This window comes from Emiliania huxleyi (genome assembly GCF_000372725.1).
Source record: "Emiliania huxleyi CCMP1516 unplaced genomic scaffold EMIHUscaffold_7, whole genome shotgun sequence".
NCBI lineage: Eukaryota > Haptophyta > Isochrysidales > Noelaerhabdaceae > Emiliania > Emiliania huxleyi.
In genome coordinates this window covers 702,789-715,151 of record NW_005196756.1, presented here as the reverse complement: position 1 = coordinate 715,151, position 12,363 = coordinate 702,789, and the positions used below count along the sequence as shown (strand labels likewise).

Sequence of the window (12,363 nt, the reverse complement as noted above, 5' to 3'; positions counted from 1 at the left end):
CGAGAAGGGCATAGAGGTCGCGCTCCGTGCAGCCGGCCGCGAGGCGCAGGAGCGTGTCTGCGCCCTCCTGCGGCGACCCGCACGGCCGGCAGACGACCGAGAAAACTCGGTAGAACCTGTGGACCCGTCCTTCATGCTCGTCCCTAACCCAAAAAAGCACGATTATCCAGTCGGGCCCTCAGTCTCGACGATTGCTCCCGCGCTCGCAACGCAGCATTCGCGGTCGATCCTCGGCGAAATTCGGACATGCCACGGCGGCAGCCGGCGAGCGAGGCCGGCGAGCGAGGCCGGCGAGCGAGGCCGGCGAGGAAGAGTGTGCCCTTCTAAAAAAAGAAAACCCCGGCGGCGTCTCACGCTAAAACCGTACCCCATCGACAACCAGCCGATCATCGACCTCGCGGCCAGTGTGCTCCAATGCCGCTTGGTTTCTTCGCCGCCGCCGCCGCCCAATCGGACCTCTCCGATGCATGGCCGACTGTCGATTGCGGCGCGCTTCTCGCAGACGACGGCGGCAGTCTCGCGGCCAATGGCGGCGGCAGATCCGCCCGCGGCGCCGCACTCGCGTCCCTCCGCTCAGCGCTTGAGACGCGAGGCTTCTTTTACTGTTCGAACCTCGATGTGCTCATGGACGCGGATTACATCGCCTCTGTCTACGAATTTTCGCGCCGAGCGCACGCGCTGCCGGCCGACGTCAAGCGCCGCTTCGCGCGGCCGCGCGGAGGCTACAGCGGCTCGGATGCTGGCGTCGAGGAGCTCGCGTACGAGGCGGGCACAACCTCTGCCGTCCGCGCGTGGGACTACGCCCGCGAGAACAACTCGTCCCAGGGCTTCTGGTTCCGCAACCGGTACCCCGACTTCTCGCCGTCCTTTGAGGAGTTCATCGGCGAGCCTGGGCTGAGGCTGGTGGTCGGTAGGCGGGACAGCGTCGTGAACTGGGCGACGGCCGTAGGCGACCTGTTTGCGCGGCAGCAGCGGCTCGCCGTCGCGTTGCTAGAGGGTCTCGCCGAGATGCTTGGGCTGGAGCGCGACGCCTTCTCCAGGCGCCCTCTCCGGCCAGCGCCTTCCCATCCGCCTCTCTGGGGCCGGCCTTCCCATCCGCCAGGACGACCTCGCGCCGCTCCCCCGCCTCCTCCCGCCTCACCGCACCCCGCCTCTGCCTCACTCCGTCTCCGCCTCACTCCTCACGCCTCGCGCCTCCGCTCCTCGGAGCCAGGCACTTGCGCGACGGCGCCGAACTTGGCACCGTCCGCCTCCTCCGCTACCCAAAGGCGGAGGCCGCAGCCGCGGTGCCGGACGTCGGCATCGGCGCGCACTCGGGCGAGGCGCGCGCCGCTGTCCGCGCCGTGGACGCGTCGTGGACGCGCCGTCGACTGGCGCGAGTAGGCGCGCTGGCGCACACACGGACTTTGGTGGGGCGCGGTGTTTTGAGTGCAGGCTGCTTGCTGCTGCCGTAGGCGCGCACACGGACTTTGAGGCCTTCACGCTCATGCACCAGAGCGCGGCGGGGCTGCAGCTGCGGGCGGTCGGGGAGGGCGCAGGCTGGGAGGACGCGCCTGTCCGCCCCGCCGAGTTTGTCGTCATCATCGGCGACTTGTCATCATCGGCCGAGATTGGCTGAGATCGTACGGTCGGCCAAGTCATTTCGTCATCACCGCAGGCGATGTCTTGGAGAGGATGACGAACGGCGTCCTGCAGGCGAAGTGCATGTCCCAGACGCACACGCACATGCACACGCACGCACACGCACGCACACGCACACACACACACACACACACACACACACACACACACACACACACACACACACACACACACACACACACACACACACACACACACACACACACACACACACACACACACACACACACACACACACACACACACACACACACACACGGACGGACACACACACACACACACACACGGACACGCCAAACACACGGCCACAGCCGCACGGACACACTCGGCCCCGCACACGCCCCGCAGGCGACGCCGCACCGCGTGCTGCCGAGCCTGCAGCCCGGCTTCGCGCGCGGGCAACCGCCCACCGCTCCACCCCCCCTGTACCGCTGGCCCGTGGGGCACGCCCCCTGCCCGTAGGCCGCACGAGCGCTACGCCATCATTCGGTTCAACGCGCTGCGCGCCGACACGCCCGTCGCGCCGCTCGCGCCCTTCGTGACGGCCGAGCGGCCGAAGGCGTACTCGGACACGACCATGGCCGAGATCATGGAGGTGCGCGTGTCCGGGTAGCCTCCCGTCCCCTCCCCCCCCCGGGTGATCAGTCTAAAGGCCTTCGCGTCGAGGGATGAGGGAGTGTTACCGCCGAGAGATCGGCGCGAGATCGGCGCGAGATCGCCGTCGGTCGGCGCACTTCTCCCCTGACGGACGTGGAGATGCGGCGGAGAGCACCGCACCAGCGGGAGGGACGCCTCCCACACCGCCCTCACCGCTTACGTCTCGCCCCTCGCCCCAGGTGACGATTGGCAACCTCGAGGCGGGCAGGGGCGCGTGGGACGCCGTACAGGACCGGTCGAGCACCGCACGCTTCGACTACGACGAGTGGAGGCGCCGTGCCGCAGCCGCCGGCGCTGCGCGAGCCGCCGCGAGCGCGCGCGACGAGCTGTGAGCCGATGCAGTCGCCCGCGGCGAGCGCATCACGCACTTCGGTGTTGCCACACCACCGCACCACCGCCCCGGCCCCACAACCTTAGTCCGCGCAGCACCGTGTAACCTGAGGGAGGGTGTGAGGATTCTGAGTGTAGAGCACGCGAGCACTGTAGAACCCCCCCTACCTAGCAATGGCATAGATTTTCGGCGTTATGACAGGGATTCGTAGAAGTGGTTGATCGCGCATGGATTTCAGAGGCGAGAGGGGCCTCGTCACAGTTTCAAAATTCACCCACATTGCGGTGACCCTCCCACTTCAATTTTCACTGCTTTTTCATGCGAATTAGGAATTTGAAAGTGCTCCCGGGAGACCCTTTCACCAATGGCGAGGAGGGGCAGAGATGCTAGTCCCCCGGGGAAGACAGTGTATCCTCAACATATAGGCCAGACCCAAATGCGCCACAAAACCTACTCTAGACGGGCCTGCTACGACGAGTGGGCGAGGCAAGGCGCCTACAAAGCGTCTACAAACAACCTAGTGAGCAGTACCCTTGACGCGGAATACTTTTGGACTCAATGTCGCGAGAATTGTGCCCGAACGCGGTAGCCAATAACTGGTGGAATGGCGCTCTTGGCGCTCTTGTACGAAACCTCGATGGGCGGTGAAGCCGGGCCGCTAGGCACGGCCCGCCCGTTCCAAGGCGCTTGGGCGAATGGGCCGCTTTCCGTGGGCCTGGCTGGCGGGTCGATTTTCAAACATGGTATTTGCCATGTTGTTTTTGTGATTGCCCTCTTCATCCAGCTCACCATCTATGTGGCCGACGTCGTTAGGTTTGAGCACGTCAGGGTCGAAGCCATCTTCTTCAAGTGTCTTCTTCGCCCAATTCCGAACTGCTCTGCGGTAATTGGCCGTTTGCTTTGCCTTCCGATCGTATTTGTCCAGCTTTGACGGATTAGTCCCTGTCCCTGATTTTGGCGTTTAGGTGCTTTATCCCTTCCGCATATGGTTGTGACTCAACTTGCGGTCCTCCCTGTCTTGGTCCGCGCTCATCGATCGAGGTGTTGTCAACGCGGCCGGATTCGAGGGAGCTCAGGTCGGGGTCGGGGTCGGGGTCGGGGTCGTGGTCGGGGTCGGGGTCGGGGTCGGGGTCACTTGACGACTTGTGCTTGCACCAGCAGTAGAGACCGACCGCGACGACGAGGAAGGGAGCAGGACTTTGCGGAGATCAGCAGGAGGATGTACGAAGAGATTAGGAGCAGCAGGGACCCGAGGGACCATGTGGAAGACGGCTAGTGCTAGTCCCCCATCGGGAGGACGACCCCGGCTAGTCGCCGACCACACCCACAAAGAACCCTGCACAAAGATCGCACGGGCGGGGGCCTGTTCCTCTGTACCCATCTCACAGTAGAGGTGTCATCCGTCCGTTTTATTTATTTATTTCGGATCATTCATGTGTGTCTTGCGGACTGACGACCACTGTGCTCTGTGGACCACAGCCTTCACTGTTGTACGGCCATCTCTGTATGCTCTACGGCCCCCAACGTGGCCTTGAAAGGCCGTGGGCCCACCCCCCTACCCGAGAGCCGAGACACGCATGTTCGAACCCATATGTTCGCGGAGCGACCACCTCGAGCTCGGCCCGCGGTCACTTTGGTGACCGTTGCGATGCGGCAGCCGTTTGAGAGCAGCATGGCGGGGCTGCGACTTGCGGCAGCGCGGATGGGCTTCGACCGCTTCCAGGGATGGACAGAGTCGGACTTCCTGCGGGACGCACGTACACGGCGGCATTTGGAAGCAATGCTCCGGCTCAACCGGAGCCAACGTGAGAGCGTCCTGTGCAAGGGCCTGCGCAGGTGGTGCCGGCCCTACTGCAACGCCTTCAAGCCGGTGGCGCTCCTCCGCGCGATGCAAGAGTCGCGCGCCGGCGACTATGTCGTGTGGGCTGACTCGTCAAAGTACGCGGACTACTCCAAGGTGGAGCGGTTCAGCAGCCTGGACATCAAACAGGCGATTTGGGCATTGGTGCGCCGGCAGGGTAAGTATGCGAGCATGTATGGCGCGGCGTCGTGCAGGAGAGGTGTCTGCATGAGAAACGGTGCCTATGCGCAGCCTCCGTTGCCTCTGAGGCACTTTCCAAAGGGCAACTTTGAGGCCTCGGCGCTGGCCGCCTTCAACATCTCATCCTGCAGCGCCGTGCATGGGCTGTGGACCCTCAACGCCAATTTGATTCTGGACCGTAGGCCAACATGCGGAGCCCATATCCGCGGACCCATCGGTCCTGAAGCAACACGCTCTGCCCCGTAGGCCAACACAGCCTTCAACACAGCGCTGCTTCGAAGGTGGCTGTCCTTCGCCCTGACGAACCCCGAGGCGTACTGCCGCTCCCATCCTCAGGACCAGGCCGCGTGGTCCATCCTCGTCGCGGAGCACGACCTGCCCCTTGTCGACTTCACGCGCGAGTTTGACAACAAGGTGTTCTGGCACGTCGTGGCCGAGCTGTCCCGGGGCGCATTCAGTTGGAGGGACCGGCGCGACGAGACCGTCCCTTTCGTCCACGGGGCGCAAGGCTACTCACCCCAGTACGCGGCCCGCGGGCTGTGTGCGGACGACGGCGGGAGGGCATCGGAACGTCACGTTCGTGGGCAAACGGCTGCACTTTTGAGATCTTGAGGTGTGCGCTCCGCCGCCAACAGCCTGTTTGTTGCGAAAACACAGGAAGGCCGAGAAAACGGACTCGCCAAAAAGTGGAGGGGGGGGGGGGGGGGGAGGGAGAAAGAAAATAGACAGCCCGAGAACGGCCAAGCGTTCACTTTCCCTTCCCGCTTCCGCCACATAAAATACCAAACAAAATCTAACAACAGATTTAACAACAAATCTAATACACTGACAGGACATCATTCGTTGGGGCAGCCTGCCCTGTTCACGCGCTCGCGCGAGACGTGCGTTGTTGTTGTTGTCGCTGCATCGGGCGGGCGGGGAGAGAGGTGGTGGTGGTGGTGCTGGTGGGTGGGGGGGTGGGGGTTGGGGGGGGGGGGGGGGTGCATGCCCAGAGTCGGGCTGGGCGTGAATACTGGATACCTAGGGTGATGCAAAGAAAGAAAGAAAACAGACAACCCAAGGGAGGGATGGGAGAACGGCACGCCGCCACCACACAGGGATTTTAAGGGTGATGCGGGCGGGGCGGCGGTCGCCTGTGAATTCTTCTCGCCCATTGAGCCTGCCTCATCTGCGCTCCCAGCACGCGTCGACATGCTGGCCCCCGGTCTGCTGCTGTTTGCCCCCAGTGGGGTGGTCGTGTTTTCCCCAACGAGGGTCCCCGCCATCGCTGCTGCGCCGCGCCCTCGCGCGACGATCGCGCTGCAGGCCGCTGACGGTGACGAGGCGCTCGGATTGGCCTACCGTACGCTGGGCATAGCGGAAGACGCGACCTACGATGAGATTACTGAGGCGCACATTGAGCTGTCGGAGCGGTATGTCGGCGACAGCCCGCGGCTTGCGGCTCTCGACGACGCAATGGAGCGCGTGGTCAACGAGATCATGAGGCGGCGGCTGCGCGGAGAGATGCGGCCCAAGGTGGCAATATACAGGTGGCGACGAGGAAGGCGGAATGGCCGCTCACGTCTCTAGCTGTGACCAGGTGGCGGACTCGCCGTGGGACGAGAGGCCGGTGCAGCGCGAAATGCCGTGGGTGCGACTGCGCGTTTTCCAGGCGCACGTCTCGGCTCCCTCGAATTGTGTCTCGGTTGCATGTCAGGTGCCGATCCTCATCTTCCTTCGGAAGCTCATCTCGCCGCCCGGCTTCGACTACGCCAAGAAGGCAGCGACACAGGATCGGGCCGATGTTTGGCTGGGATCTCCCTGCACCCGACACTCCGTGTCGTTGAACCGCAGGTGCTTCCGACAATGCTCTTTCTGGCGTTCGTGCCATGGGTGGCTCCGCGCGCCGCCGCGACCGCCGGCCTCATCACATACATGTGCGGCTTCGGCTTCATCTACAACCGAGACAAAGAGGATGTGCCTCGCGACGAATTTGGGCAGGCATCAAGACACTCTCGGACTCCATCCCCTCCCCCTACACACCGCCGTCTCCTGGTTCATCTCCCGTCCCTCCCCCGCTCCAAACCCGGCCACCCTCCCAGCCCCTCCTCCGTCGCAGATTGGCGAGATCCGGCCCTACGAGACACAGCCCCTCTACCTGACTTGCGCGCTGATGGTCGGCGTGCACTTTGCGTCCAAGGTGCCCCAGAGGCCCGAGAGGCTGTTGTGATGGGTACAGCCACTGCGATGCCAGAAGCACATTTCCTTCTCCAAGGCGCTCGCCAAGCGGCTGGTGGCGCGGCTGGTGGGCGCGCCGGACGGCCTCGAATCCATCCTCAAGGCCGGCCCTCGCGTGGGTTGGCCCTATGTCTCTGGGCGTCCACCACACGTTCATAGCATGTCCATAGGCCAGCCTCGTCCCGCTGGGCCTTACCTTCTGCGCCCTCTTCACCCGCGTCTCGAAGCCTTTCGCGTAGCCGCGAGGCGGTGCTCCCAGACCGCCCGCCCGTTGCCGTCGCTACATTTGTCGCTTGAGGTTCGGGCGGACGGAAAGGGATGTGTCGATGAGTAATTGCGCTTGCCCGGCACCACCCAAGTCCGGTTTTGGGACATGGGAGGTTATAAGTCTTAAGAGCAGGTTGGGCACTCAGTCGTGGGCGGAGATCAGCTCCTTTTTATGCGGCGTGGGCGGCGGGGGGGGGGGGGGGGTCGCGGCGCCCCACCGCCCCAGCGGGGGGAGGCTCGGAGCGAGAGAACCTCTTTGCGATTGCGTGTTTTGACTGTGTTGTGGCTTGTGGCTTGCGCGCCTGCGCCGTGCGCGGGCCGCGGCGGACGCGCTTCGTTATTTTGCATTAAATTGTGTAGCACAAAAAGTACATCAATCCGCACCTCTTCGCCGCGGAGCCTGATTTTATCGTCGTCAACGAGTCTGCGGGCCATCGATAGCTACGGGCCCTTTGCCTCGTCGCCAACGGCAGCTGTCGCACGCCCCGGGTGAGGGTGAATTGTCACCCGCTCATGTTGCTGCACGGAGCGCCTCAAGACGCAGACGAGGCAGATTTGCAGCCACGCCATAACCACAGCGGTCACGAGGAGCTCCGTGGTTGCAAACGTCTGGAAGTTGCATCCACTGGTTCGCGCGTCGGTTGCGCACTTCGTGCCGAGTTCCGCCAGAGCTTTGCCGTTGGGAATCGCCGTAACGTAGCCGGCCAGAGGCCAGCCCTGGTAAGTTGAAGGCACAGGCAAGCCGTTATCCTCGAAGCTTGATATGCAGGCATTGACTGTGGGTGTCACATCTCCCACGAGCCCAATCTTACTCAGGCTCGCCTGGCCATGCACCACCTGTCCGTTCCCAATGTTGGCCTCGTCCTTACCAATCTCAAGCAAGGCTTCCAAGCACTCTTCTGTGCACTTTGAGAACACGGCGGTCGTATGGGAAAGGTTCGACACCTCCTCCTCTGACTCGTCCCCACTCATAAAGAGCGCTCGGTGGTAGCAATTTTTGGTGGCCATCATGTTGATGCCCGTGCACACGAGCCCGCCTGCTGCTGTTCCGAGAATCAGCACCACCGCCACTCGCGACACAGCAAACCGCACCCGCCGCCGCGGCCTGCGTGTGGGTCGGACAGCGAGACGGTGAGGCAAGAGCGGCGGCCTGGCCCGGGAGTGTCGAGGAGGGGGAGGAGCAGCGGGATGGTAGTGGATTTGCGTGTGGCGTGTGCCGGGCGCGGGGGGGGGGGGGGGGGTTCCGTTTAGGTTGGGCGCCGACCCCCTCCTCTTGTGGCGCGTCAGCAACGGTCATGTCCCAAAAGAGGTTTGCAGCGGCCTGCAAACACACAGCGCGGCGTCAAATGGTCACACCCTGATCTAGCGCTTGGGTGCTGGCGTTGTTGCGCCTTCTTTTCAAGCTCAACTAGCTCGTCCTCGTCCCAGAACAGGCTGAGCCGGACGGATGAATAGAGCATGAGCGAGTCCCGAACGGTGTTGTTCGTGCCTGCATCAGCGGAATGCATGGTGTATCAACGCTCCCCGCTGTAGGAACACTTTAGCAGAGGCTGCGCCGGTGACAATGTCCACGCGGCCCGCGACAACGGCGGCAGCAAGCAGGGCGCAGACCACGTAGAGGGAGCCTACGGGTAGGGACGAGGGGCGAGGTGCGCAACGTGAGATTTGGCGCGTCGCGGCGCAATATTTGAGGAGAATAGGCACCCGTTAGCAGGTCAACGTAGAGCGCACGCTTGTCCTCCTGCATGGAGGCGGTTAGGGCTACGATGGAGAGCATGATGACACCAACAACCCCGGTGCTCGCAGAAAGCATCTGCGCGGCTTGGCGCAGATACCGTGTGTCGTTTTTGTATTCCGGCTTGAATATTCGCCATGTCACACCAATGCAGCGCGCGTGCCAGTAGCACAAGTGGCTCGAGGAGCTGGAGGAGGTGTTGGAGGAGCGCGTGCTCTTAGCGCGCGTCGCCTCTTTCGGCACGATGGTGCCGGTTGCTTGCCTCTTTAGCGTTCGCCCCTTGGGATCGGTCGACTCGGTAGGGGTGCCCATTGTAGAACAGGTCTCTTGTGGGGGATTGGCCGCCACGTCGACCATAGTGACATGCGTCCTTGCCCCACCCGCCACACGTCCCCTCACGACCGCCCATCCATTTCTGGACACGGAGCTTGCGCATGGTGTGAGGGGCGGGCCAGGCTCGCCAGCCCTGGAGGCGTCGGTGGCGGTCTCCATTGCACAAATGAGGCCCTCAATAGATCAACTCTCCTCTCTCCATGAAGGGAGCGAACCTGGCTGACGGCAAACGCGTCCAGTTCGCCGGGGGGCCGCCGTAAAACTTGAGCGGTGAGATCTGGCGGAGAAAAGACTTCGAATTGAGCACTGGATAGGGTCGATTCCGCATGCTACGGGACCCCTCGATCGTCTCTTTCCTTTGACAACGACACTTGATTGCCAACCCTCCCCAGCCCCCCTCCGTGTCGCGATGCGCTCGCTCCGCTCCCCACTCCCGTTCCCCTGTGTCCCTGATCGTCCTTACAAGATCCTGCTCGCGCAGGTGGGGACCCTGTCATCCTTCTCCCACCCCTTGTTTGTTTGGTGTGTCCGTTTTATTTATTTATTTATGATTGCCAAGCGCAGAGTTTCCGGCAACCCAGCCAGCTGGAAATCCTGTTTGGTGCTCTGCTCCACACTGGAGATCACAGATCACTGGGGCCAGTCTCGAGTTTTCCCAAGTGGCATGAGTTTATTTAGTTAGGTAGGCTTTGCGTATGTATGTTTCCTCTCGTACCCTCCCTGCCTGCCTGGTTTCCTTTCCGTGTTTCCTGCTCATTTCCCTATGGTTTCCCTCTGGGTTGCCGGAAACTCTCGTAAAGGCCACAAGCGCATGAATGAGCAAGTCTCGTTCCACGTTCGTGACACGTGAGCAAAATCAAATCGGCAAAAATAAATCCCGAGTCTATTTTTCCAAATACGCTTCCAAGCTCTAACGACGCGCGTAGGGCCTTTAGGGGCCTAGGGACTTTTCCTTGTTTCCCTTCAGCACCCTCTCGGTTTCCCTCCCCGGCCAAAATCAGCCAAATCGGCAAAATACCCTCTATTTTGGTGGCATACCTGGAAAACATCCGGGCGTTTTGCCGAATTCCCCGATTTTTGTCAGATTTTGCCTCACTCAGACCAGCTCTCAGGTCAGCTTTCACCTTTCAGACTCAGGGAAACGCGAGAGTTGCCAGTATGGAGCAACAAACACCCTCTGGTTTCCCTGGCTGGAAATTCCGGAAACTGCTGGGGGTATCTCAGATTCTTCTTCTTCTTGGCGTCTGTGCCGTCTCTTTTTATAGATAGATTTGTACAGGCCAAGCCCCGGCCGAAGGACCAGCCTCGACAACAAAGATCAAAGTTATTCAAGTATCCAGCTTACCTTAAATAAATAGAGCGGACATCTCCCAGGCGACTGAGAGGTGATGGCGAGGCGTGCGAGCGATGAAGGGCAGACACTCGACTGCGCCGACGGGCGCAAGTCTGCTAATAATTGGGACTGAATCTCATTAGCTTCGACGCCTCGTGATGTGAAGTAGATGATGTGGCACAGAGGCCTACGGCCTGCAGGGCGAGCGCCGCACGAAGCCCAGCACCACCCCTCAGCAGAGCTGGCGAGAATCCTGGCGGATTCGCGCTACGGAGAGATGGGCGACGCACGAACCCAGCTAGGTATTTTTTCTCCTGCGCAAAAAAATAGTAAGAGCCTTTCGAATTCTTTTGTTCTTGCAGTCCCGTGCGCCGTGCCCAGAAAGAAAGAAAGAAAACAGACAACCCAAGGGAGGGATGGGAGGACCGTGCCCAGTGTCGTGCAAGGACTATTCTCAAATTCTTTTGTTGTGCGCGGCCTCGCTCAAACGCGCGCCTGCCGGGGCGGGGCAAGACCGGCTGAAATCGCGGCCACAGCTGCTTCGGGGGGTGAGGATGGCTGGCTATGATCAGCTTCTCGCGAGGTGCCCGCGTCCCGACGCAGCAGCGATTTCGCATCTTGTATTTTTCGCGGCCTTCGCCGAGCGCCGCGAGGCGTTGGCCCGTATATACTTTTCCGGCAAACAAAAAGGAAAACAGAGGGCCCCCAGCACTTTGCGTTTCCGGAAATTTCCAGGGCGAAAACAGAGGTGTTTGGTGCTCCATTCTGGAAACTCGCGAGTTTCCCTGAGTCTGTGAGCTGGTCTGGGGGGGAAACTGAGCAAAATCGAGGAAACCGGCAACATACCCGGGCATTTTCCAGGTATACCCAGGTGTGTATTATTTTTGCTTGGGGCGGCCCTCATGACGGGTAGGTAGGGTAGGTCTGGGGCTCTGGGCCCTCCCGTCGGGTTTTTCCCTCTCTTCACGCTGGAATTTTCACAGCAGAAAAAGAATTTTTCTGGAAATCACGATGTCAACCCTCCCCACACCTCTCCTTAAAATCCCTGTGTGGTGGCGGCGTGCCGTCCTCCCATCCCTCCCTTGGGTTGTCTGTTTTCTTTCTTTTTTCCCTCCCCAAGTGAGGTGATCTGGTGCTTGTAGGGCTTGGGAGTGGCCTGCCATGTCACAGGAAGGACTAGGGGTGCAGAAGAGTACCACCAGCCATCACTTTAGTTGGTATAGTACCCCACCTTCACCGGTCCGGTGATTTCTTTTTTAGTTTCCCATAAGTAAGGTAGGTAGGTAGGTAGCTAGGTGGGGGCAGGGCAAGGGCCGGCCAGGGTTTTGCATAATTTCATCATGAGGGCCGCTGAAGCAAAAATAATACACACCTGGTATACCCGGGGTTTTCCAGGTATAAGCAAAATACCCGGTATTTTGCCGATTTGGCTGATTTTGGGCCCAAACCAACCTCAGACTCGGCTCAGATCCCGGAAAATTTGATGGTTTCCCCGGGAAAATAGAGAGAGAGGAAAAGAGAGGGTGCTGTAGAGAAAAAAGGAAAGGAAAAGAGACGGGGTGCGCGAGGAAAAGTATACAACCCCTGCCTAGACGAGTACAGCTAAAGAGTACCGGGGCTCCGCCCTCCGTGTGGGGGCCCGTGAACATCTTTAGCTTGTGAGCCAGGAAAAGGGTTGAAAAGTATATACAGCCGAGCCGCAAGCGAGGCGTAGGAGCACAGTGTTTAAATTCTTTTTAGTCGCGCCCCCGGTAAATTTTTAGTCGCGCCAAAGGAGCTCCGCGGAGCCGCCGGTTCACTCGCTCCGC

General features: G+C 61.0%; 2 protein-coding genes across 2 annotated transcripts; both read left to right on the top strand.

Moving 5' to 3' along the window:
* Nucleotides 1–414: 414 nt before the first annotated feature.
* EMIHUDRAFT_197950 (hypothetical protein) lies at nt 415–2,630 on the top strand (the record flags this gene model as incomplete). Its single annotated transcript, XM_005761861.1, has 5 exons — nt 415–997; nt 1,455–1,593; nt 1,674–1,700; nt 2,104–2,236; nt 2,478–2,630. The coding sequence occupies 5 exons, from the start codon at nt 415–417 to the stop codon at nt 2,628–2,630; spliced, it is 1,035 nt and encodes a 344-aa protein (XP_005761918.1).
* A 3,649-nt stretch (nt 2,631–6,279) lies between these two features.
* EMIHUDRAFT_432871 (hypothetical protein) lies at nt 6,280–7,297 on the top strand. Its single transcript, XM_005761860.1, has 6 exons — nt 6,280–6,300; nt 6,367–6,453; nt 6,504–6,650; nt 6,769–6,849; nt 6,925–6,990; nt 7,058–7,297. Exons 1-6 carry the CDS (start codon nt 6,292–6,294, stop codon nt 7,124–7,126), a joined length of 459 nt encoding a protein of 152 aa, XP_005761917.1. The 5' UTR covers nt 6,280–6,291; the 3' UTR covers nt 7,127–7,297.
* The last annotated feature ends 5,066 nt before the right edge of the window (nt 7,298–12,363 follow it).